The sequence below is a fragment of the Pezoporus wallicus genome, unplaced genomic scaffold (genome assembly GCF_028554395.1).
Source record: "Pezoporus wallicus isolate ANWC-B61680 ecotype Strahan unplaced genomic scaffold, APGP_CSIRO_Pwel_v1 contig_3058, whole genome shotgun sequence".
Taxonomy (NCBI): domain Eukaryota; kingdom Metazoa; phylum Chordata; class Aves; order Psittaciformes; family Psittacidae; genus Pezoporus; species Pezoporus wallicus.
In genome coordinates this window covers 6,636,983-6,663,262 of record NW_026641153.1, presented here as the reverse complement: position 1 = coordinate 6,663,262, position 26,280 = coordinate 6,636,983, and the positions used below count along the sequence as shown (strand labels likewise).

Here is a 26,280-nt window from a genome sequence, read left to right as displayed (position 1 = left end):
ACTGATAGTTTCATTGCACAACTCTAACTGTGCACAGTTTTGTAGGTAACAAAAACATCTGTGGTTGCTGCTTAAGAGTTTTCCTAATTAAATTAGATAGGAGCTAGAGCTCATCCATGTTTCATGCCAGGCAGTTCCAGTCACCACACTGGAAGGAATTTTAATGGCCAGAAAAGAATACTGCCTTAAAAGAGGTATCTCAGATGATATGCTCTAAGAAACTTGAGCTTAGCTGGAGATGGTTGATGCACTCAATGAGGAGATGGAGTGAGGCACTGGGAGCCCCAGGGGTAGAGTTTCCAAATGGAGGTATTGGGAGTTAGTAATCATCAGCAAGAATGGTGGTAATGTTTTTTCCTATTGGAACATTGGATTGTTCTTGGGTTCTCTTAGTTATTCTGTGTGTTCTTAATGGATTTTGTAGCTACTAGCATTTAACTTCAAGGTAACCCACATAGTTCTTTTATTGCAGAGCATTTGATGAGTCTAGGTAATTAGAATTGAAAATGAAGTAGGTATGGTCATCAGTGTGAGTTCACAGATACATCCTTTTCCTGCAGCACACTTTCTTATGCGTTGTCTCTGCTGGCATCTAGGACAGAACCCTTTGTTTTACAGCTGGAGATGTTGTAAAGTGAGGTGGAAACTTCTTGTCACCCTGTTTGTAGGGTTTTTTTTTCTGCTTAGTTTGATTCTGAGCCACCAGTTTTGTTTGGGGTGGATTGAGTCAACCTTGCATGGTCCTGGTGCTACGCCAAGAAACTTTCATTTCTGAATCTGACTTTAGGATTTGGTATTCTTTAATGTCTAGAATTGTAGAATGACAGTTTCTGTTGAAAGTAATGTTAAAGCTCATCCAGTTCCAACCCCCTGCCACAGGCAGGGACACCTTCCACTAGAGCAGGTTGCTCCAAGCCCTGTCCAACCTGGCCTTGAACACTGCCAGGGATGGGGCAGCCACAGCTTCTCTGGGCACCCTGTGCCGCGCTTCAGCACCCTCACAGGGAAGAACTGCCTAAGATTTCATCTCAGTCTTTAATAGTTAAAGCTATTCATAATATTACAGTAAATAAGAGTCTTGTCTCTGCTTCTTTTCAGCACCAGTGTAAAGGTAGAAATGCTGTTTCTAAACACAGTGCTGTGAAATTTCTTACCAGGAATCTGCCACTGGTTTAGGTTTTCCTTCCAAATCTCGGTCCTTCTTGGACAGTGTGGAAAGCAGATTTATTTCAGGCTCTTCGTCCCCTGGTTTTTGTATTGCTGTTCCGCTAGAACCGGTAAAGATTCAAAGAAAAGTGACTCAGGCTGCTCGTATTTAGTGCTGGGGGGTATCTAATGGTTGTGGATTAATGGCTTTTGTTGTCTTGAATTCGTCTGCTTAGTACTTCAATTGCAAGTAAAACTAAAGCCTTTTTGGTAGTAATGATGTAAATTCTTACTGCTGGGAGTTATGTTTAGTGGAAATTATAATCAGATAATTTCTATCTGCAGTGTTCTTCCAGTGTACCCACTTAGCTTCCTCTTTGTAACTGGCTTATATTTTACCTAGTGTATACTGAACTGGATAAATGATCTCTTTCCTCTCAGTACATGGAAGGTGCAGACAGATTGGTTTGTTCTGGGAAGGCTCATCCTGCATGAGCAGGAATATTCCACTTCACTGTTGCATCTTCCATAGGGACCCTTCCTGCAGCAGCACCTGCCTGTGCCAGACCCTTGCAGCAGTGGGGAGCTCATAGCATGTCTGGCTGATGGAAGTGGTTTTGGATGTGACCCCGGGGCTCCTGTGCCTGGTTCTTGTGCTAATGTCTCTTTCCTTTTTCAGGGCAGAAGGTGGGATGAGGAGAGGCAACATGGGCCACCTCACTCGGATAGCAAATGCTGTGGTGCAGAATATGGAGAAGGGCCCCATGCAGACTCAGATCAGTGAGTTCATTAAAGGTTCGTGCTCCTTTCTCTGGTCCTTCCTTTCCCCTTGATTCAATAACCCTTGTAGGCCTTTGGAAAGACTATTGCATGTATTTCATGATGATTCCTTCTATAATGAAAAGGATTTCCAGTTAAACATCACAATTTCCCGTAACTTAAACAACTGTCGAGACCAAACTTGGTTGCTCTTTATTTTCATACAGTTAGGTTGAAATTGTTGGAGCTTTGCTTTTTGCAACCAGAGACTGAAGGTAACTGAAGGAAAGAATGCTGCTTTCCTTCCTGATTTCTATGTATATTCATAGTGCTTCTTTACAGCATTCTAGAGTGGTGTTTCTATACTTCTTTATTCTCATATCTGTCTGAGAGGAAGAGACACAGTAAATGATGTGTCACAGAGGCCCTATGTCTCTGCTTTGTCCGATACATTGCCAAGCTTTGTCCATCACATCTTCATTGAATTCATTTGGAGAACTAGATTTATCTGACATTTTCCTATGAGAGGAAATCAGATTTTCCATCTGCATCTATTCAGGGAAATGAGTTTCCATTTTTGGCTTCTGTCAGACATCTCCAGTGGTAAGACACTGTAAGACAGTAACTTGGTATGATGTCAGATCTACATGAAAATGGAGAAGTTACAAAGATTTCAATAAAAACTGAAAATATCACAGGTCCTGGTGATTTCCCTCCCTTGTTTCACTGCACTGGGCCTGGGGGGATGAAGACAACTTTATTCATAGCAACCATGCAGTGCTGTGTTTGGGATTTGTGATAAATGGTGCTGATCACACCCCACTGGTTTAGCTCTCACTGAGCTTGCACAGCACCAAGGCTTTCCCTTTTATCCATGCTGCGTGCCCCAGTGAGCAGACAGGGTGGATAAGAGGATGGAAGCTGGCCTGATTGACTGAAGGGCTATTCCATATATTACTCCTATACTCAGGAGCAGGAGTTTTGTATCTTTATCGCACTGTAATTCCACAAGTGAGTTAAGATGTTCGGATCAGTGATATCCTACTGCTTGGCCTAACAGAAGATGTTCCCTTCTCAGCAGAATTTACCATTTTTAGGAGATCACGTAAAACGTAATTCTCTTTGCAGAGCACTTACACAATTCATTGCTTAGCTCATGTGCAGGGGTATGTGTTTGCTCAGCAGCTCCAATTAACCAGTGGGGCAGAGTGATTGGTTTGATACTTCTCTATGAGTTGTGCTAAACCTTGTGGTGCCCTTTTTCTTGCAGAGCTACCTGAGGATTGCAGAGGGAGATGGGAGAGCTTTGTAGAAGAGACACTGACAGAAACCAACAGGAGGAATACAGTGGATTTGGTGAGAACAGTGCAGATTTCAGATGGGCCCGTTACCTTCTAGACTTTCCTTAGCTTTTTTAGCTAAGTGATACTGCTAGGGAGTTTTTTTGTTCTTTTGCTTGCTTTTATGAAGCAGGCTTACAAGGGCTCAGTGTTTGTAGAAAACATGTTCCATAATAGTTCTTGAAGCAGGAACTCTGATACGTGTTGGTAAACTCTCGTCCATGTTTTTGTGTTAGTCACTGGGGTGGTTTTTGCCATCTGACCACCATGGTAAATGATTATATGTGTGGAACAAAAGGCTTTGAGCTTTTTAGCTTTCACTTGTGCTGATTTTTCTGTACTTCCCTCAGGTGAGCACTCACCATCTGCACTCCTCCAGTGAGGATGAAGACATTGAGAGTGCTTTTCCCAATGAACTTTCTCTCCAACAGGTGTGTTGATAACATGCTCTTTACTGTTCCTGGGGAGTTTCCTTCTCTATCTTGCCCTTAATCTTCCCCAGCATAGAGTGGTTCCTAAAGTCCACTGTTAGTGTGTTCAGCTCTTTTGTGTTTTTCCAGTGTGACCGCTTACGTGGTCTGCCCTCCAATTGGAAATCATAGAGTAGTTAGGGTTGGAAAGGACCTTAAGGTCATCTAGTTCCAACTCCCCTGCCATGGGCAGGGACACCTCACACTAAACCATCTCACCCAAGGCTCTGTCCAGCCTGGCCATGAACACCGCCAGGGATGGAGCATTCACCTGGGCAACCCATTCCAGTGCTTCACCACCCTTACAGTAAAGAACTTCCTCCTTATATCTAATCTAAACTTTGCCTGTTTAATTCGTTACCCCTTGCCCTATCACTACGGTCCCTAATGAAGAGTCCCTCCCCAGCATCCTTATAGGCCCCCTTCAGATACTGTAAGGCTGCTATGAGGTCTCTGTGCAGCCTTCTCTTCTCCAGGCTGAACAGCCCCAACTTTCTCAGCCTGTCTTCATACGGGAGGAAATAGATTTAAATGAATCCTGGAATGGTTTGTGTTGGAAGGGACATTAAAGCTCCTCCAGTTCCAGCCACTTGCCATGGGCCGGGACACCTGCCACTAGAGCAGGTTGCCCCAAGCTCTGTCCAGCCTGGCCTTGAACACTGCCAGGGATGGAGGTGCAAGTTCCTAGGGTGCAAGCAGAAAAATAGAAGTGTGAAGCTGCGGTGGGAGACCAAACATGATGGTATTTGGGGATATCGTTTCAAGGACATGTGGAGTAATTTCCTGTTCTCCTTGGTGAATGTCCAGTTGGAGGCAGTGACCTTCAGAAGTGATCTGTCTTAGCAAAAAGTAACCTAGAAGTAATGAGAGTGATCAGGGGTGTAGAATATGACATGGGAAGTAGAGTTGAAAGAGTTTGGTCCACTTGGTCAATGGAAGAAAAAGTTATAGAGACATGTGCCTCATCCTACAAGGAAGAGGGGTTTAGAGGGAAAGTGCCTTCTTGATGTCCATGGTGGGTTTAAGTAGCAGCAAGGTAAACTTCATACTGCAACAGGGGAAAACAAGTAAAAACCACCAGTACAACATTCTAATAGAATAATGGAGCCAACAAATGGCTCCCTAGGGAAATTCCGTAAGTCTCTTTGGAAGAAGCTAAGAGCAGATCAGAGAAACATCTCTTCAGGGCTTGCTGTTTGATCCTGCTTTTAGAAAGGGGGTTGGAGCAGATGATTCCTCAGAGTTCACCAGTTTGCTGTGATATTAATGCTTTTCTAGAATACATGTTTTCAACCAGTTCAGTTGCATGTCTTTGGCCACGTTAATGAGGGCTCTTTTGGGTTCCTTTGCTCAGGCTTTCTCCGAGTACCAGATCCAGCAGATGACAGCAAACTTTGTGGATCAGTTCGGCTTCAACGATGAGGAGTTTGCAGACCAGGATGATAATATCAAGTATGTTTAGAAAACTTCAGGAGGTTTATATTGAGCATTTAAACCTCTTTGCCTCTAATCTTGCTTCTTCTGATTCAGGTTTGAAAAGGAACCTCACTCTCTACCTCCTTCGGTTTGAAACAGACTGATCAATGGCTTGGAGAACATCTGATGGTTTTCTGTTTATAGGAGTCCACCCTTTATGGCCAAAGCCACTTGTAGAACCAGGGAAAAGCACTTCTTCATTTTGTAGAGAAACCTTTTAAATAAAACATGGAACTATTACCCAGCCCTATTCTAGAATAAATGTAACTGAACAGAAAGCAAAGCATTAGAGCAAAGTCCAGGCAGTTCTACAGATATTCCCCAGTGGCATTAAGGCCTTATTGAAATTAGGAGGAGGAAGAATAATGTTTTCATGAAGTCCACAGAAAAAATCAGCTATTTGCTCTTATGGAAAAGGAAATGTAAATAAGGCAGGAGCAAATAACAGTTCAAAGAAGGCAAATAGAGGTGGATTAAATGTTACATGACTTGCTGAACCCAGTGTTTGGAATTCGTGCTGCTTTTAGAGAAGAATTAATAGAGTTAATTAATTAAAACTGCAGCTCATCTTCACATCTCAAAAACTGTACTTAAGGGAATTACCAGGCCTGAATTATCCTGTTTGTCCATAACAGTTCAGGGACTGTAACCATTTAGTGCATAGTGACTGTCAGAAGAGTGCTTCTGGAGACACCCAGTGTGTTCCCTTGTTTCTCAGCTTTGTCTGTTCACTGTCACCTTGTGGCAATGTTTCTCTCAGTCAGAGGAACTATTTGTCATTGGGGTGTCAAGGCAGAACCTGCTGACACCATCCTGGAGCCAACACTGATCAGTAAATGCTGAGGCTGCTTTACAAAGAGCCACAGGATCCCGGTGCCCTGGAATCTGGGCAGGAGCTGGAAGCTCTTTGCCCAGCAAGCTCTGGGCATGGCTCCAACTGCTTGGCTGCTCCAGATGTGATTTATTGAGGATTCTTTTGGTGGTTCTGCTCAGACCCTATATTTAGCATCTTCTGGGTGCCATGAAATACCTTAAATGCAGTGACAGTGTAGAAATAGCTTGGCTGCTGCAGAGCTGCTTTCAAGCATGAATCAAAGTAGAATCATGAGATCCTCAGAGCCTCAGGGGCTTTACTGAGGTGTTTGCCAAGTAGTTGGCAACTGTATTCTATCATGGAGAAGGGTTTTGGAGTCCAGCTTTCCTGTCTGGGCTTTTAGTGAGCCCTGTGGATGTCAGAACTTTAATAAGGCCAGAAAGATCAAGACTAGAATGAGAGTTCATTTGAGCTTGGCTTAAATACTTAGTTCTACACGTTAAAAAGTAAAATACACTTTTCACTTCTGTTAGATAGCAGCAAATACTGAACTTGTGTGTGTATAGGTAGAGGGAAAGAATTAACTTACGTGAAGAGCTAAAAGCATCTTATGTCCTTATAAAATGAAGAAGAATCTCATTAACATCTGTAACTGGGATATTCTCTCTGTATTTATGATTAGAGAAACAGACAATATTACAGAACAGTCCTGGTATTGAACATTCTCCTGTTGTCTGTTTTCTTGCTGTTGAAAACTGCTACAGATATTAATTTGAGTATTTTAAGAAGCATTAATCGTGTTTCAGTGTCCTGGGGATTTGCATGGCAGTATCTTTGCTAGAAAACAGCCTTCTTAGGAAGAAAATGATACTGCCAAAACGTAGAGATCTGTTGATACAGTGAAGTATGCAGGGACCCAAACTGTGCTCTGAGGTTGGAGATTTTTGGCCTGCAGCACCCTCTGCTGTTCTTGCGGTAGAATCGTAGAGTCACGGCCTGTTTTGGGTTGGAAGGGACCTCAAAGCTCCTCCGGTTTCAAGCCCCTGCCACGGGCAGGGGCACCTTCCACTAGAGCAGGTTGCACTGTTGCACATAACACAGAAGTGAACATTCAGGGAGCAAATGTGGGGCCACTGAGCAGTCATAGAAAGCGTCTCTGTTTTCTTGCTGGGTGTGCAGATGTGCTTTGTCACTCCATGCCATCACTGACACTTCTTTCTTTTCTTTTTGCAGTGCTCCCTTTGACAGGATCGCAGAGATAAACTTCAACATCGATGCAGATGATGACAGTGTGAGTCATTTGAAAGGAGTAAGATTTGGTACATTATTTGGGGTTGGAAGGCAGCTTAAAGCTTCTCCAGTCCCAACCCCCTGCCATGGGCAGGGACACCTTCCACTAGAGCAGACAGCTCAGAGCTGCTTCAGCCCTCACAGCATCTCTGTGGCCTCCTCTGGACCTTGTCCAACAGCTCCACTTCCTTCTTGTGCTGCTGCCCCAGAGCTGTACCAGGACTGCAGGGGTGGGTCTCCCCAGAGCACAGCAGAGGGACAGGATCCCCTTCCTGAGCTGCTGCTCACGCTCTGGGGGTGCAGCCCAGCACATGGGGCAGTTCTGGGCTCAAGCGCACACTGAAGCCAGGTCATGGGGAGCTTCTCCTCACCCAGCACCCCAGGTCCTTCTGCTCAGGCTGCTCCATCCAGTCTCCCCCAGCCTGTGTTTGTACTGGGGATTGCCCTGACCCACATGCAGGACCTTGCCCTTGGCCTTGTTGAACTCCATGAGGTTCACGTGGCCCCACCTTTCCAGCCTGTCCAGGTGGACAGCTTTGCTCAAAGGCTTCCTGCCATTCTGTCAAGAAGAATGCAGTCATTGAAACACATTGCACTCAGGATTAGTTCAGCTGGGGCCATTTGCATCTGTGGCATCACTTTATTCTCCAAGTTCCAAGCTTGTCAGTCTACAGATGTGTTCTTATGAGAATTGTTTCCAGCCCTCTTCTACCATGACTGCCATTGTGAAGATCCAGTGGAGTCATGTCACAGACCAGCAGCTTGCAGAAGCTCCTGCACCTTTGGGAGCAGCATGGGCTGAGATACTGTGGTGGTTCTGCGGTGGTTCTTTTTGGATCTCTCATGGGCTTGCTGCTCCTGAGCATACTGTTCTATTAGTACTCTTCCACATCTGAACATTGCTTGTTGCACAACCTGAGACGTAAAATGAAATAAATGCAAACACCTTCATGGTATCAGTTGTGTCCAAATGCTGCTCCATTAGCTGCTTCATCACTGAGGTTTTTGTTTCTGTCTCCTAAGAATGAATGGGATTTGATTTTGGTTTTAATATTCTTTCAGCCCAATGCTTCCCTCTTCGAAGCCTGCTGCAATGAGAGGATCCAACAATTTGATGACAACGAGGAGGAAGAAGATATCTGGGAAGAGAAGGAGATAACCTATGCAACCCAAGTGAAATCAAGAACACGGTAAGGTGAAAACCAAGATTAATCTCCCCAAAATGTTATGAAACTACAGTTTGGTTCAGTGCATGCTGAATTGTTTGTTACTGATGTGCTGAGAGGCCTTTTTCTGACATAACCACAACACTTCCCATGTCACACTGCTGCAGGAAGAGGTGGTTTGTGTTGAACATGAAACAAAGATTCAATTTAAGGCAGCATACTAATGACAGAAACACCAAGTTACTGAGTCTGTTATCAAAGATACTTAAAAACAGCCCTTAGTTTGAAATACTTAAAACTCACTCATATTTTGAGGAGGTTGGAAAATTGGTAAGGCTGAGGGTAGTCAAGGGAATATTCTTTTCCAAAATGTTAAAACAAGGAATGTTTTGCATGATAATGAGAGGCCTCCTGTGGTGCATCTCTGCCAGTGCAAATAATTTACAGTTTTTCATCCCTTTGATACAATCACTTATTAAATAAAGTTAATTCTCTAAGTCTGAAAAGACAATCAAATGAGACAGGAAAATGACCAAGACTTTAACATCTACTTGCCCAGCATCAATAATTGTCTTGCTCACATACAGAATTGATACCACACCAGTGTTCCCCTTGTTTGCTGTTACCAGTCACTAGCCCTGAACACGTCACTGCAACATATTTCCCAGTCTAGCTCAGCAGGGGCACTTTGGCAAATATAGCACACAGAGATGGTAGTGGGAGCTCCTGAAGGAGCATCTGCTGGTGCCTCTCTGAGCTTTGTGCCCTTTGGGAGATGAGCTTTCTGAAAGGCCTCACTTGGTCTGCTCAGTGTCTGGGCTTTCTCCCTGGGGCAGGTGAGGGGGGACCTGGCTGCTGGAAGGGATTTTCTAATTCTGAGTTCTGCAATTTAGATTTGGGGCATCTCAGACCTCAGAGAGTTCGTCAAAAAGTGATCTTGAGAATGGGGATCATGACGGCAGCGTGGACTCCGAGGAGGAGGAAACGGAACAGCAGCCGCCTCCTTCCCAAGCAAACAGCAACAAGAATAATACTTCTGAGCGGAAAGACTCTGACTCCTCTGAAGGTAAATGGTTCAGGACATTATCCCCTTTGAGCTGAGATCTGGAACATTTCTGCATAACAGCAGTTTGGAAACAGCCAGGTTTCTGTGGCTGTTCTGCAATTCCACCTGTGCAGATGGGATGTGGGAATTTCACTCTCTACAACTGCCTGACAGGAGGATGGAGCCAGGAGGGGCTGGGCTCTGCTCCCAAGGAACAAGGGATGGGACAAGAGGAAACGGCCTCAAGCTGCACCAGGGCAGGTTTAGATGGAGATGAGGAGCAATTCCTTCCCCAGAGGGTGCTCAGGCACTGGAACAGGCTGCCCAGGGCAGTGCTGGAGTCACCGTCCCTGCAAGTGTTCACACACTGTGTAGCTGAGGCCTCAGTGCCATGGGTTAATGGTGGCCTTGGCAGTGCTGGGGATTGGTTGGACTGGATGAGCTTAAAGGGCTTTCCCAACCCAATTGATTCCATGAGTGTATGATCCAGTCCTTGGTTTTGGCCTCAGAAGCATTAGTGAGATTGAGCCCTGCCCAGCTCCTTCACAGTAGCAGAGTGGTGCTTTAGTTGTGCCAAGAAAACCACACAGGTACATACACAATAGTAATACCAGTGCTTTTCGTGCACATACTCATGAACAGAACATCAGTGGAGGATTATGATGTTAGCTCCTTACATTGCTTTAGAAGAGGGTTATGCAGACTCTGCCAAGTGTCTCCACACTCCTCATATCTGCCTGTCCTGCAGATGTAGCTTTGGTTTGCATCTTGCAAACCTGTTCTTCCAATGCCTGGAGGAAGACTGGAGAGAATCACAAAATCTCAAACTGGTTTGGATTGGAAGGGACCTTAAAGCTCATCCAGTCCCAGGTGTCCCATGGGCAGGGACACCTCCCACTAGACCAGGTTGCTCAAGGCCCAGTAATCAGCTCTCTAAACGCATTCAGCAGTGTCATATATTTTCAGTTCTTATTAGGAAGAACCATTATAAATGCCACAAATATCATCCTGTGGATGGTGTCCGTCAGGTTTGTTACCCTTCTTAGGGACATGGTTCAAATGTTGGTTCAGTTTATGAGCAAATGTAGGAGCCAATGCTTGATGGAGCTCTCCTACTCTTAGTTTTGCTATGTGCAAAACAGTTTGCACAGCAGACCTCTGCAATCCTTTCTCTTTCTTGAGAAAACACAAGTAAAAATGCCTTTAAAAATTCATGGTTTGTAGGAGTAGATGTTCCAGAGTAGACTGGGACTGTTAAAACCAAGTATGTTCTTAGTTTTGCTCAAGATCACTTCTGTAATCATCAACATTTTAATCCTTACATCAATTCCTTCCCTGTAGTTGCCAAAACTAAACAGTTGGTGGTTGAAAGCCACTTGGTTTGGGCAGGAAATGGAGGTATTTGGGGTCCAGCTGAAAGTCACTGGCTCAAGAAGTGAAGATACTCATTTAGTTTTCCTAATTGATGCTTCTCTCTTGTGGATGATGTTAGTATTTATCAGAAGAGGGATTTTGAAGCTGATTGTAATGTGTGAGGTGGGCACTTCCTGTAGATTCTGAAGTTTTCTTGTCTCTGGGATGACTTTGGAATCTTTTTGGAATGCCCAAAGAGTCACGGGATTCCTGTCTGTGGTTCCATGGGCAGGCTCTGGCTGGACAGCGGTGTTTGAGCCCGTCAGCTCGAAGCCCCCCACGCCCTGTGTTGCCATGGATGTTGGATCCAGCGTGTGGGATTCAGCAGCCCCGGAGAACACCACACCAGAGGAGAAAGGATGGGCAAAGTTTACAGACTTCCAGCCCTTCTGCTGGTAAGAGGCACAGAGCCTTCCAATCCTGTCCAGCTTCTGAGTGAAAGAACTTTTGAGATGTGGTTTGATAGGGTACATTGACTGTGATCTCTTCTTCCCTTTCCCTTCCCTTTGCTACCCTTTTTAGTTTGTAATGTTGCTGATTAGTCTGGATCAAGTCTTCATGCTTTGCCTTCCAGTGCTTCTATCTGGTGTTAGCATCGTGTCATGTGATACAGGAATACTTTTTGTATCAGCATTGCTGCTACAATAAGAGTGGAAAATAAGTAAATAAACAGGCTTTTTAAAAGTTAAAAGTATTGATGTAAAGAAAGAGTTCTGGTGGTTTCTTCTGCTGGGGCTACTCAGAAGCACAACCAGGACACCTGTACTTCACTCTCAAGGCTTTTCTCCTCTACTTTAGCTCAGAATCGGGTCCACGATGCAGTTCTCCCGTCGACACAGAAAGCAACGATTCAGAAGGGAACCCAAAGCAGAGTCAAGACAAGAACTGTAAGTAAGATGGTACAACCAAGTCTGCCAGGGAGCACTCCCCTCCAGCTTCGCCTCCTGCATCTTACGTGAAGGCTCTTTTGTACAGAGATCAATCTGTTGAAATAATAACTCAGAAATCCCAAGTGTTTGTTGGGATAATGCTATTCAGCAATAAAAGTTTTAAGTTAGTAAGAGTTGATATCACAGAGACCATTCATTTCTAAACTGTTCAAAAGTCCTATTTTAACTGCAGGCTTGATTTTATTTGCCAGGAATTCAGAGGATGAAATTTGTGGTTGGACTCGATGATCTTAAAGGTCTTTTCCAACCTGTTGATTCTGTGATTTTGTGAAGTTAGACTGTTGGTACTCGTGGTGAGCCACTGGGTGACCTTCAGTCTGATTTCTTTCCCTCATCCGTTCTGAGCAAGGAAAACCAAGGTTTAACAGAGGAATTTGATAGAACTAAATTTATCTTTTGTCTAGTAACAACTGAAAGTCAGAGAATACTGGAAGGGAGAAGGTGCCGCCTTCTGCCCCACTTTTCTGGTGTGTTCTCCCAGTGGAGCTATGGATACTAGATTGGATGGGGCTTGGAGCAACATGCTCTAGTGGAAGGTGTCCCTGCCCATGGCAGGGGGTTGGAACTGGAGGAGCTTTAAGGTCCCTTCCAACCCAACCACCCTGTCATTCTGTCAATCAAAATAGTCTCCTCTGCTGTCTATATTAAACATGGACACAAGGTAGCAGGTGGAGAACGCTCATTTTTACTGCTTACTTGCAAAAATGAGCTTGCATGCTGTGGGATCTGTACAGAAACCACTGTCTCCAGATATGCAGCCATTGTAAGCACCGTACTTCACACCGCTGTGCTTCCTTGGAGTGGTACCTGGGGAGTTTCTCCTGTGTTTTGTTCACTGTGCACTGTGGGTTATTCACTCCCTGCAGTCAGCACTGCTTCCCCCTGTGTTTGGAACGTCTGTGTCACGAGGAAAGCGCCACTGGTGGCCTCAGACAGCAGCTCCTCCGGGGGCTCCGACAGCGAGGAGGAGGAGGACAAAGCTGACACCATCACAGAAACCATCAGCACGGGCTCAGGCCAGGAGACCATCAAGCTGACCATGGATGCGAAGAATGAGAAGGCTGTTTTCACCAGGTAGGAAGGGAACTTCCCTGGTCCAGCATCCCGCTCTGCCCAGCATTGATAAATCCCTTTTCCCTTTAGACCCTATGGTTCCATGTGTGTGTGAGGTGTCTTCCAGCTTCCTTGTCACAATGGGTTTGTTTCAAGAAACATGTGGCTCATTTTAGCCACTTGGCCATGTCATGGAGCATCACCCATCTCTCTGCACAAGAGATCCAGGCCCAGGCTCATGGCAGAGATGCCAGGTCAGATCACACAGAAGAGTCAAGCAAAGTGTGTGATAGCAAATGCAACATCTTGGAAGCAGTGTGTGGTCTTGCAAGGGGCAGATTTAAGTGACTCAAATTGTCATTTTCCTCTCATTGACAAAGTAGTACATTAGAGACAGTAAATGATAGAAAGTGCAAAATGCCAGAAAAAAGATAGAGCAAATCCTGAGATTTTTTTACCTGCTAGGCAGCAGTGCAGGTGGAATTGCTTGTGTTCAGATCTAGCCTACTCTAGTTTTGAGAGGGGAAGGTGCTTTTCAACGCACTAAACATCAAGTTCACTTGCATGCAGTCAGAAATACTACCCAGTTTAAAGATCATAGAATCAGACTGTTTTTTGTTGAAAGGGACCATAAAGCTGATCCATCTCCAACCCCCTGCCACAGGCAGGGACACCTTCCACTAGAGCAGGTTGCTCCAAGCCCCTGTGTCCAACCTGGCCTTGAACACTGCCAGGGATGGGGCAGCCACAGCTTCTCTGGGCACCCTGTGCCAGTGCCTCAGCACCCTCACAGGGAAGAACTTCTGCCTGAGAGCTCATCTCAATCTCCCCTCTGGCAGGTTAAAGCCATTCCCCTTGATCTGTCCCTACAGGCCCTTGTCCAAAGCCCCTCTCCAGGTTTCCTGTAGCCCCTTCAGGCACTGGAGCTGCTCTAAGGTCTCTCCTTAAGGAGCCTTCTCTTCTCCAGGCTGAACCAGCCCAGCTCTCTCAGCCTGGCTCCAGAGCGGAGCTGCTCCAGCCCTCGCAGCATCTCTGTGGTCTCCTCTGAATGCACTCCAACAGCTCCCTCTTTTGTTGTTGCTCCAGAGCTGGCGGCAGGTATATGGGGTTTTCCTCATATTCCTTGTAAGTATTCAGGGTGTGATTTAACTAGTTGGAGTCCCTGTTTTATGCATCTAAGGAGCAGTTATTTACTTCTTACCCTGTTAGGTTATGTGACATTGTTGGGTAGTCAGCGTGGCCTTGGCATGTGCACACTCTCCAGCAAATAGCTACTAGGAGTTAAAATGCCATGGCTCAGGAAACAATGGGATTACAGAACCATGGCTGATTGAGGGAGGCAGTTAACCAGAGGTGTGTTTGTTTTGGCAACTCTGAGATGAGTTGTTAATAACATGAGTGTGTTTCATTTTGGATGCCCACCTCAGACGGCCTTTTCTTCCTCATAGGTGAAATGAGTGAGATGCCTGGGATTCCTTTGCTTGCAGGGATTGCAGCTGAAGAGCTGTTTGGATAAGTGGAGCTTGTTTTTACATATAGGGATGGCATGGCTAAGCAGCCTGGCTTCACAAAAGAGATCTAAGAAAAGAATAAGAATACTCCCTCCTGCTGTGCTGAAAGCACCATCTCCTTTCCAATTTTCAGTGTACTTGAATTAGATCTAATTAAATCCATTGGCATTTGTACCTAAAACAAACTGAGCTCCAGATGTTTTTACTCTCTGAATGCATAGTATGAGTAGAGTAGGATAACACATGTGGCTGACTGGATGCGCAGCAGCAGCGTGAGTCTTACTTGGCAGGTTCTTATGCCTTCCATTTATTCCCTTGCAGGTAGGAAGCTGGGTTTTCTTCTGGTTTGGCTAGTAAGATGTTGTGGCTGTGCTGCTGTTTCAGGCAGTGTCATTTCAAATGTGTTTTTCTCTCTACATAAGTGGATATTTCTGGAGCACTTTCAGCAAGGACAAACCTTCCAGAACCTGCTTGGGTTTGCATGACTGCAGTCCTACAAACTAATTCCATTTTGGCAAAGAAAGTAGGTACTTAAATAACCACAGTCTCCACTTAAAGGTGTCTGTATCTTTCACAGCTACAACTGTAGCCAAAAATCAGACTAGAAGCTGTGGGAAGACAGAAACCTGTTCCATGGGTGGTGATTTCAGCTGCTCCAGCTCAGTTCAGTAACCAGGTTTCTCCCAGTGTATGAATTGTCATCTTGAACAGTGATGGGAATGGGAATTTTCTGGTATCTGCTGCTCTCCCAGACTCTTCCTTCTCTTGGAACAGGAGCATTTCTTACCATGTTCCTTAATGATCCCTGAAAAATGCTGGAAGTTTGAGAATGTTTTGGATTGACTCTGTGGTTCTTAATGACTTTCTACAAGCACTTCCCCAAACCACATTCCAATTCCTATAGAAACACCTCTTCCTTCTCCTTTTTTCCCCTCCTGAAGTCTACAGCGGAGATCCTCCTTCTCCTTTCTCCCCTCCCTGCAATACTGAAGTCTACAGTGGAGATCCAGAAGGACTCTAGATTCTACAATCACTGGGATCATGCAAGAACCAGATGTTTCAGAATATGCCTCCAGATGTTTCAGTACACATCTAAATACCCTCTGTGATCAGCTTCCCAATTGCTGATGCTTCTCTGCCTGCCTGTGCCACCCCAGAATGTAAACTTGGAAAGGTTAATGGTTTGACCTTTCATGGATTGGTAGGACATCCCTCTTGGCAGTTCTGCTTAAACTACTCCTGAGAGTATTGGCTACCTTAAACATCATATAGACAAGGTGTTCCAGGTGTATTTCTTTCCTTTAAGATTATTTAGCTAACTTTTTTTCCCATATTTAATTCTATGTGGTAGTTTCTTGTGTGAAAATAAGGGGTTCTGCTGAAGTTCTCTGACCAAGGAGCATCCAGTATCAGCAAATCCCACTCATTGATAACTTCAGCCTGGGTGTGTTGGGCTTGAGAAAGATGATTTTTACCCTGTGTTGAATCTTCTGCTTGGTTTATATATTGATGTGAATTTTCTGTTATGTTCAGTGATTGTACCCTTTGAAATGGCTTTGGAATGTTCCTGGTATGTCCTGGGAGGAACTCAGCATTTGAGGATGTGGCTATTGCAGAGTTAACTCTTCTGTCTGTTCTATTTCAGCAGTCTTTACTGTTTCTTCCTTTCTTTGCTTTCTCTCTCTGCCTCTCTTGCTGCCTTTCTCTCTTGCTGTGGGTATTGCTCAGAGTATTTAGACCTGCAGTTGGAGGGTACGTATGATGGGGACCTCCTCGGGGTTCCAAACATCCACCTGACAAGTCATTTCTCCCGTTAGTTACTTCATCCTGGGCTGGCAAAAAAGAGCTGTCGGACCATTGGAAAGCTCCTCTTTTCCCAATTGCTTAAAAGATCCTGGAAATCCTGTTTTGAAAACCTGAATTTGAGTTGGGTATAGAGCTCTGGGGAAGTGTACACACAGCAACAGAGCCATTGGTGAACCTCTAAAAGGCAAATACGGTGTTGTCATTCATCATGTCCTTGAGCTTCTGCCATCCCCCTATTTGTGAGCTCTTTCTGCAAAAAAGATTTGGGGTTTGTTATTGTAGAAAGGAGAGTTCATGCTGTGGTCCAGATGACTCAAGGAAAGCCTGGCTGAGGGCACTTGGCTGATAGAATTGCTGCCTGCATTACCTGGGGCAGTGGTCAAGTCTCTCAAGACCTTCTCACAACAACCCTAACACATACTTTACTGTAATAGACCATGAAATAATGGTTGATGTTATTTTCCAAACTCTTGTTTATTTTTACAAAACACTTATTTTTTCCTCAGATGTTTTCCTTTTCTTTTAAATTCTGAGGTTTTCCTCATTATTTTCTAGAATTTATCCATTTAAAAGAATTTTCCCTGTGCAAACTAGCAAGATGTTGCTGTAATTTCTGGAGGAGATCAGGGACAGACAGAGGAATCCACTGCACTAAGCACATCCATATGAAGAGGAGTTTGTTACAGCAAAGGTGTAAATGTTCAGGTCTGGGATCACAGCTACTTAGTGGCAGAAATACCATCCTGGCTTCTCCAAGCAGGGGATTCAGGAGATGCAGCCAAAAGCAAAGGACAGAGGGTTTCTGTAAGGCTTTGTATTTTAGAACAGTCATAATTACAAAACATAATTTATTAGTTTTATAATTAACAATGTCATTTTAACAGTTTTGAACATTTTCTGCCTCATTCATAAGCAGGTGAGTGCAATACATACATTTATCTCACCAAAAGGGCTGTCAGGCTGCACTGCTAGCTAGAAAAATGCAGTAACAGTCGAGCTATTAAGGAAAGATCCAAGAGGATCTTTGTGTAGTCTGTGACTGGTTGGGCTTTCTTGAAGCTGTTTTGAGCAAGCATAAGCTGTAAAGGTCTCAGAAATTACTTCAGAACTTTGCTGAAGACATAGCATCACAGAATTGTTTGGCTTGGAAGGGACCTTAAAGCTCATCCAGTTCCAACCCCCTGCCACAGGCAGGGACACCTTCCACTAGAGCAGGTTGCTCCAAGCTCCTGTGTCCAACCTGGCCTTGAACACTGCCAAGGATGGGGCAGCCACAGCTTCTCTGGGCACCCTGTGCCTGTGCTCTCACAGTAAAGAATTTCTTCCTTATCTCCAACCTGAACTTCCCGTGTTTCAATTTGAACCTGTTATCCCTTGTCCTATCACTACAGTCCCTAATGAGGAGTCCCTCTCCAGCATCCTTGTAGCCCCCTTCAGATACTGGAAGCTGCTCTTAAGTCTTCATGCAGCCTTCTCTTCTCCATGCTGAAGAGCCCCAGTTTTCTTTGCCTGACTTTGTGCAGTCATAGGAGCAGTCAAAGAATGAGGCAGGTGAAACTTGAGGGCTCAGCAGCTCGAGACTGTATCAAATCATGACTTGCATTTACCAGGGAAAGAGGAGTAATGGATGCAGGAGTGTGTGCAGTGTGAGCGGTGTTCTTGTGGGAAATTACTTGCATTTCCGTGTCTGTCTGCTTCAGTTCTAATTGTGTGATATTAACCTGAGCTTTGTATTTCTCCTGTATGATTTTCAAGAGCTATCTGAAGGATTGTGCTACTGAATTGTTCTAATAAGGTTCCACACAGCTGCTTAAAACATGAGCTGCACTTAGAGGAAAAATCCAGCTTTTGCTGTGTGTGGTAATAGTGGGCTTGGGATGTTTTAACTTTTAATTTCTCTTTCAGTTTAACTTTACCTGAAATGCTCTTTCCCTTTTCATTTGTTCTTTCTTTATTTTTATGGTTTAATATGTTCACTGTCCCCTTTTCCTTAGTGCTCCTCACCCGATTAGCTTGGATAAGCAACTGAATAAGAAAGTTCAGAGGAGAGGCTGGAATCCAGCAGAGCAATAGCACTTGCTACCTGTTAAAAACAAGCTAATTTCTTCCATGGCTGTGTGATACCAACTCTCATTTAGTACATTCCTCAGTTTTGGAGGCAGACACTGAGGTGCTGCAGCAGTTCCATAGAATCATGGAATAGTTTGGGTTGGAAGGGACCTTAAAGCTCCTCCATTTCCAACCCCTGCCACACGCAGGGTCACCTTCCACTGAAGCAGGTTGCTCCAAGCCCTTGTGTCCAACCTGGCCTTGCATATTGCCAGGGATGGGGCAGCCACAGCTTCTCTGGGGACCCTGTGCCAGTGCCTCAGCACCCTCACAGGGAAGAGCTTCTGCCTAAGAGCTCATCTCAGTCTCCTCTCTGTCAGGTTAAAGCCATTCCCCTTGTCCTGTCCCTACAGGCCCTTGTCCAAAGCCCTCTCCAGGTATCCTGTAGCCACACTTAAAAGTGCTGGAAGGCTGTAAAAGTCTCCCCTTGTTGCTGCTCATACACAGTTTTGGGATGAAAGCCCTTAACTTCCATTCTCACAGCAGAGACAACCCTGAATTGCTGAAATAGCTCAGAAATAGCTGTTGGCAGTGGTTCCTCCCATAGCTCTGGGTGAGGGACCCAGGGTCCAGATATGGTGGCCATGGTCTTGGCTGCCACTGAGCAAGGAGTTTTGGTGCAGCATCTACTTACACACAGAAGAGAGATGAATCCTCTGGTGTCCCAGGCCGAGTGGAGTGACGTGTCACAGTGGATGTTTTGGGCTCTCATTTTGGGATGTGTTTGTTTTCTGTGCCTGCTGCCCGTTTGTCCTGCATGACATTGAGATTCACGTGGTGTCAGCATGTGCTGCTGGAGCTCCATTATGATGAACATGGAGCATCAGCATGAGAAATGGGTGTCTTGCTTGTATCTCATGCTGCTGCTTAACATGGAGAAGCTGCTGGCATGCTTGAGCGGAGGATGAGAGGAAGGAGCATGCTGTGGGAGATGGGGTACGGCGCATGGCACATCTGCCTGCAGATCAGTGTACACTTACTCATAAAGAAATGAAAGTGGGTACTCTGAGGTCCCATTTCACCAGGAAATGTTTCCAATCAAGGTGAACACAGCACAATAAGTGGCACAGATGGGATCTTCTAAGCTGACATAAGTGTTGGCCTTTTAATGAAGACTGCATGTACATTTGGAAGCCAGACCTCCTGTGTGGTGTGACTTGGTCTGGTTAAGAGCCACCAAGTCACTTCACAGTGTGCTGAGCAGTGTGTGGCTTGGCTGCTCTTGCATCCTTTCCATTGCTTCTGGGTGGTCATTGCAGAGCCTGGATGTCAGGAACTCATTCATGGGCTGGGCATGAGGCTCGTGTCCAGGCACGTTCTTTGTACCCTTCTTGCTTCTGTGTTTATAGGACCACTGCTTTCCCCAGTGCATCTTCATGGTGGTCTGTTGTCTATGTCTGTGATACCAAAGAGACTAGAGGATATCTAAAGTGTATCCCAGGAGCCACAGTAGTGAGCTTCAGAGGTGGGTAGAGTTAACTCAAAGGCTGTTTCATTCAGTGTCAGATCCTCCTTTCCCAAAGTACCTAAAGCTCTATGAACAGTTGGGAGTGACTTCCTTATAGACCCTTTGTAGATCAGGAATGCTGTTCTCATGGGGAAGAGCTGCATTAGGTGCTGCAGTATGTGGGTTTCCATTTGGCACCAGAGTGCCAAGTCAGCTTGGACAACAAAGCTGGTGCAGCTCAATTTGTCCTGCTGGAGCTGAGAGGCTCTGGGTGAGAAGACCAGGGAAAGGACAGGGTGAGTATAGGGTGTTTTGCTGTAGTACTGTTGAAATGGGTGTTAAAAAGAAGTTTCCATAGTGAAACTGGGTGAGATTGGTGTTTGAAAGTTGCAGTGCTGAAGTACTTTCTCTGTAAAGCTGGTGGAGATCTGTAGGAAGAACTGAATAATACCAAAAGTTAAGTGAGCTCCTGATGTTTTCATCTTCATAAGCAGAAGAGCAGATCACTTTGATTCGCCTGGATATTTGGTTTGATACGGAATGGTTTCATGCCAACTTCAGCTGTTACAAAGTATGAACTCTGTTAAATCCTGGTTTTCCAAGAAGTTGCACTTCATGAAACTATTGTTGCTTGAGGGAGCTTTGCATGTGCAGGATTTGGGCACTGGGGAAAGAGGAATGCACAACTGCTTGTAGCACCCCAGCTCTGAAGTGAGGGTGTATAATACTTCTTGTTTTCACGGGTTGTATTACATGTAGTAAAAGCTGAGGAGCTATCAGGGCTATCAGGCTTTTCTCTCAGTTCTTTATGGAGTTGAACCTTGTTAGTTGAGGGAGCTGTGAGTTTTCAGTAGCAGTTGAGAGGCAGATCCCTGCAGAGCATTCACGAGTACAGGATGAGCATGTCTTACCCCCTGTGCAGGCTCATCCCTCTTGGGCTTCTAGCAGAGGCAGCCAGAAGCCAAAGCTTATTTTCCAAAGTCCCTTGTCTAGAACAATGTTTGTACATTGAGGAGAGGTCCCCAGAGGCCTTCTTCAAGCCAGGCACAATACTGTCATCGCAGTTTTACATGACTACCTTCTCTAACTGTAAATGTGTTTCCCAGTGGTGAGGCAGTGGATGTGTACGTGTGCGTGCGTATTTTGCACAGGCACTGGAGACTTTGATCAGAAGTGTACAGCTTTTGAATCATGGAATGGTTTAGGTTGGAAGGAACCTTAAGTTCATTGAATTCCAGCCCTCTGCCACAGGCAGGGACACCTTCCACTAGAGCAGGTTGCTCCAAGCCCTCTCCAGCCTGACCTTCAACACTTCCAGGGATGGAAGTTTATACAAACTGTGTTGGAACCTCCTAGGGGCTGAAGATGGTTGGGCCCAGTAATACAAGTCATACCTTCTGGTCTTGTTTTCTGATAAGACTGAAGAGGTTGGACATTCAGCTCATGCACCAGGGGTGGTTTGGTATCTCAGAGCATTGTGGTGTTGTGGAATGAGAGCAGCCTCTGTTCTGAGTGACCTCCAGAGTAGTATTTACAAACTTGGTAGTTAAGTCACCAGATTTGGCTATGACATTGAACTTGGTGAACACAAAGGAAGATTGTCCTGGCTGTTGTGTTGGGAAGCCCAGTGGGCACGGCTGTAGGTGGCATTCCCAAGTTGTTTGTGCTGAGTGCTTGTCCATTGTGAGAAGAGACATGTTTCTGACCAGCATTCACTTGCTGTTGGAAAATGTGTACAAGTGGCTTTGATTTAGAGCTGAAAAACTCCTCATTCCTTCTGGAGTGGGAAGTATTAGAGATATTAGAGGAAGAACTTCCCTGTAAGGGAGGTGAGGCGCTGGCACAGGGTGCCCAGAGAAGCTGTGGCTGCCCCATCCCTGGCAGTGTTCAAGGCCAGGTTGGACAGGTCTTGGAGCAACCTGCTCTAGTGGAAGGTGTCCCTGCCTGTGGCAGGGAGTTGGAGCTGGAGGAGCTTTAAGGTCCCTCCCAACCCAAACCATTCCATGAGCGTATGATCTGCTTGCAGAGCTTGAGACTATGGTAGCTACAACCTTTGTTGCTGATGACTCTTCTTCCTTAGTCTGCCTTAACGAGAGTACATTCATGTTCACTGTGGGCAAACACTCTCTGTCCCTGCCCTCAGCCTGGTTGGGTTTTGGAATGTGTTTGGTTCAGTGGAGGTAGACAGATTGCCATCAGTGTCATCCCAGTCTGTTGTCAGGGACACAGCCAGCAGCTACAAACAAGCTGACCAAAGGAATACTAATCCCAAATATTTATAGGCACCAGAGTTCATTCCAGGCTAGAAGGAGATATTGTTGTCAACCTTCCTGCCTGGGTCACAGCATTCCCTCTTCCACATAAACTTCTTGGTCTGTTTTCCACTGGTGAGTGTCCTGCAGAGCTTTGCACTTCCATGAGCTGCTGAAGAGAGAAGGACTTTCATGCCCCCTTAGTGGTCAGCTCCCCTCAGGGCTTCATCACATTGGAATCCTCGTGTCATGGAAAGTTTTAGTGATTGAATTTAAGGAGTTTATCTTTGAGCAACTGGAGTCTCATGAGCTCCGGTTTCCTGCGTGGGAAGTCATCTTCTAATGACATTTCTGGCAGCTCAGTTCAGTTCTCCACTGTCTCATCCATCCCCTGCAGCTTCTCTCAGGTATATTTTTGTACTTGCAGTATTTCTTTTTAAGAGCCTGTCAGCCCTTCAGGAACAGAAATGTTTTGATCTCATTATTCTTTATTTTTAATGTATTTTTTTCCAAGAGCACACAGAAAATAGCTACAGAAACAGGAGGTTGGTCTCCAAATCTCTGTCACATCTTAATTACCAGCCTGTGATTATATGTGCATTATAAATTCCTCATCAGCTGGTGAGAGGATTCCAGCTCAGTCATCCTGAGCTTTCCTTCCGTTTCAATAGGCTTGCTCTCTGAAAGAAGGAGGAGAAGTCAGGCTTGAGACTGGATCTGGGTAAAGGAAGAGGTGGGTGAGAAAGATCATTCACACACAAGCTTTTCTCTGCCTTAGAAGGCAAAAACTAAAGATGTTCACAGCAGTCACTTCTCCAGTTAGAGATATGGGTCTTTAAAATACAAATGTAGAAGGCTAGGAGGGTTTGAGTTAGCAGGATTTTCCTTTTTCACGATTTGAGCTTCTGTTTTGTTGTGGGTAGATGCCACTGGAAATGTTGCCCCTTGGGTGTGGAAATCTGTCATCCAGTGTGTAACCAAGAGCAAATTAGAATCACAGATTGAGACAGGTTTGAGTTGAAGGGACCTTAGAGCTCCTCAAAGGTCCCTTCCAGCCCAGGCTGCTCCCTGGTGCTGTGTACTGGTGTTGAGTCTCTAGTTTGCACCAAGATGAGTGGTTTGCTTCTGGCTTGTTGCTCCCAGTGGTCAACTTGACTTTCTGGACCCTCTAAACTTGTGAAGTCCTGGCCAAATGTGCTTCACATTTGCATCCTTCTACTGCTGGTTCCCTGTGTTTGCGCATAGGACAGCGCCCAGCAGAGGTAGTTGTGGAGGAGGGTGAAATGTCTGGGGAATTCTTAGGGTGGATTTTGCTGCAGGAATGGGAATGCCTTTCTTGAGGAGCTGTTGTGTCTGTGTGTACTTGGTGTCATGTCGATTTATAGGAAGCAGCCTCCAGGATATGCACACTGCCTTTTAATTCCAGTTTCTTTTCCATTCTTATTTCCTTATGGGCTTTTTGTGCCCTGTGCTGGGAGAGGAGGAGGAATATTTTTGTTCCCCATTGGAACTTAAGCCCCATTAAGTGCCACTTTCCCATGACCATGAACTCTCCCCACAGTGATGCAGAGTGCATGGTTATCGACTCACTGGCCATCACCAACACCGGCACGACAAAAGCACCCAAACCCCGGAACAGCGTGGCCCAGCACGTGGAGGAGCACCAGAACACGGCTGCCGTGGTCACAGTGGTCACAGAAACAGCTACGAAAGACAGGTGAGATGCTGAGAGCTCTGCTCTATCACCCTGTGACAGAGAATTGCTTTTGCCATGTCACTGAACGCTGTTATTCTGCCATTAGTGTATGGTCACAGTCACACAAGTGGTAACTCCAGAGTGTCTTGGAGTGTATTACACTGCAGGTAGTGCAGAGTTACCGCTGTGATGTATTGTGCTAATGTTTCAGTGGCCCAGAAGTCAAATCATTTTTGATTAGAGTAGTGGACTTCTTAATTCTTACTTATGGAGAACAAGCACTGCTGAGGGTACTCAATCCCACTGTCCGTGTCACAACAAAAATGTTGAACTGGATTGGTCTCAGCACTGACCCCTGAGGGATACCAACCCTGAGGGAAGTTGCAGATCCATGTGTGCAGCACAGCTCTAGCAGCTCCCAGGCTGATGTGGGAGGGTGCCTATCAGAGGTTAGTCAGGTCAAAGCCTTCTGGTAGGCTCATAATCCTGACAGTGGTATTCCAAACTGCTGGTTCAATGGATTAATCAATGTTGTGTAACCAGCAGTCAGAGATGGCTTCTGTGCTCCTATTTTTTAATGTAGCATTTGAATCATAGAATCAAGGAATGGTTTGGGTTGGAAGGGACCTTAAAGCTCATCTAGTTCCAAGCCCCTGCCATGGGCAGGGACACCTTCCATTAGAGCAGGGTGCTCCAAGCCCCTGTCTTCAACCTGGCCTTGAACACTGCCAGGGATGGGGCAGCCACAGTTTCTCTGGGCACCCTGTGCCAGCGCCTCAGCACCCTCACGGGGAAGAACTTCTGCCTTATATCTAACCTGGACTTCCCCTGTTTCAGTTTGAACCCATCGCCCCTTGTCCTGTCACTACAGTCCCTAATGAAAAGTCCCTCCCCAGCATCCCTATAGGCCCCCTTCAGATACTGGAAAGCTGCTATGGGATCTCCATGCAGCCTTCTCTTCTCCAGGCTGAACAGCCCCAACTTTCTCAGCCTGTCTTCATACGGGAGCTACTCCAGCCCCTGATCATCCTCATGGCTTCCTCTGGACCTTCTCCCACAGCTCCATGTCCTTCTGTGCTTGCTCCATTTTGTAAGGGTCTTGGAGGAGGTTCTCCTTAGGAAGCTAATAGTTTTTCAGCATGCAGAAGAAGCAAAAATAAGAGGAAGGATGGCTCAGATACTGCTGAAGAGGAAAGTTTCCATCCAGGATGACAGTAAGCTTGAGGAGCGGGTATGTTCCTGTAGTTCTGTTACTCTAACATTACTCTTTGGGTTTCTGTTTAGGAAAGAAGAAGTCTTGCCCTGTGCTGAAGCCACATTAAATGGCCCTGCTTGATGAATCCGATGCAATGGGACGTGTGTGACCCAGGCCAGGCTGCTACCTGGTGATGCAATTTGTCAATTTATTATTTTTTTTTGTTTTCTTTTTAATTTTATTTTTTAATAAATGCTGCATTGATGAGAGAGCTGGCATTCAGGACCAGAGCTGCAGTTCCAACACCAACTATCTGTTCTGAAAGACACTTGCATTGTCTAAATGTAGCATTGAATCAGTTAGTCATCACAGGAATGATGGGGTTCTTCCCAAGCAAGCCTTCTGCCTAATTTGAGTTCCTTGTCCCCTCTCTCCCTCGGTTTTGTTTTGTATTTGGGGTTCAGTCCTATTTTCTTAGTGTTATTGCACACAGTATTCAGCTTCTCTTCGGAAAGGTAGCAGGTCTAACGCTGGGACTTGGACACTGCACAAGAGTCCCGCAGTCGTGTGACCAAAGTTCCTGATGGAGCTGTCTTTGGGCAGCATTTGCACCGCTTTTGTATAGCAATAAAGCCTTATCAGAAACATTTCATAGGAGGAAAAGATGCAAACACTTTAAATGGGATGAAGCAGGGAGGGATTTGATTATACACCTTTGTGGGGTGGGAGGGAAGCCGTTGACATTGTCCCAAGCCAGAGGCCGAGTGGCTGACTTGCTGTAATGCTGAACTGTCTGGAGAAATGGGAAGTGGTAGCATTGCAGGGAATGCTCAGTGCTCTCTCCTCTGGAGATGGGGCAGTTCACAGCAGGATCTTGGCTCTCTTAGCCATTGGTCTCTTCAGTCCAAGCCACCAAAACTGAACTTCCTGGATGTCATCCTCCATTGGCTGGAGAGTATGCAAAGGAGGGAGCTGTGGTTTGCCAGCTGAGAGGAGAACTGCCCCACTGGACTGCTGCTGTGCAGGACCGAGAGCAGATATGGCACAACCAGGTTATCAGGTGTTTGCTGGCTTTTTGGAGACTTAATGTATTTTCAAATGATTATGGAAATCCTTTTCTGTTTGTTTTGTTCTGTTTTTAAAGTTTTTAATGGATGCAGGAACAGCAACACTTTTGCACTTTGTACCTAGTGACAACATTGGAGAGTAACATGGCCCCAGCACAGGACTCCTGCTGTTACTCCCCAGGTAGTTGGTCATGGAGAAGCTTGGGTAGGGGGGACACGTGCTGCTGCTTTGGGGTGCTAGAGTGAAACAGGCTGGAGCAATGGACTGCTCTTCA

At 45.6% G+C, this 26,280-nt stretch overlaps 1 protein-coding gene across 4 annotated transcripts in view; it reads left to right on the top strand.

Annotated features, from left to right (window-relative positions):
• The window catches only part of PPP6R2 (protein phosphatase 6 regulatory subunit 2), a 90,190-nt gene extending 64,983 nt beyond the window's left edge, over positions 1-25,207 (top strand). For 2 of the 4 annotated variants that reach the window (XM_057422441.1, XM_057422440.1), the window contains exons 14-25: positions 1,826-1,941; positions 3,176-3,261; positions 3,596-3,676; positions 5,070-5,167; positions 7,239-7,296; positions 8,358-8,485; positions 9,355-9,527; positions 11,152-11,314; positions 11,718-11,806; positions 12,736-12,943; positions 23,609-23,764; positions 25,028-25,207. In XM_057422441.1, coding sequence (XP_057278424.1) covers positions 1,826-1,941; positions 3,176-3,261; positions 3,596-3,676; positions 5,070-5,167; positions 7,239-7,296; positions 8,358-8,485; positions 9,355-9,527; positions 11,152-11,314; positions 11,718-11,806; positions 12,736-12,943; positions 23,609-23,764; positions 25,028-25,079 — 1,408 coding nt within the window. In that variant the 3' untranslated portion in view covers positions 25,080-25,207. Of the gene's footprint in view, positions 1-1,825; positions 1,942-3,175; positions 3,262-3,595; positions 3,677-5,069; positions 5,168-7,238; positions 7,297-8,357; positions 8,486-9,354; positions 9,528-11,151; positions 11,315-11,717; positions 11,807-12,735; positions 12,944-13,012; positions 13,177-23,608; positions 23,765-25,027 lie in introns of those variants that run through there. The other 2 variants (XR_008973926.1, XM_057422442.1) reach the window with 2 other exon arrangements.
• The last annotated feature ends 1,073 nt before the right edge of the window (positions 25,208-26,280 follow it).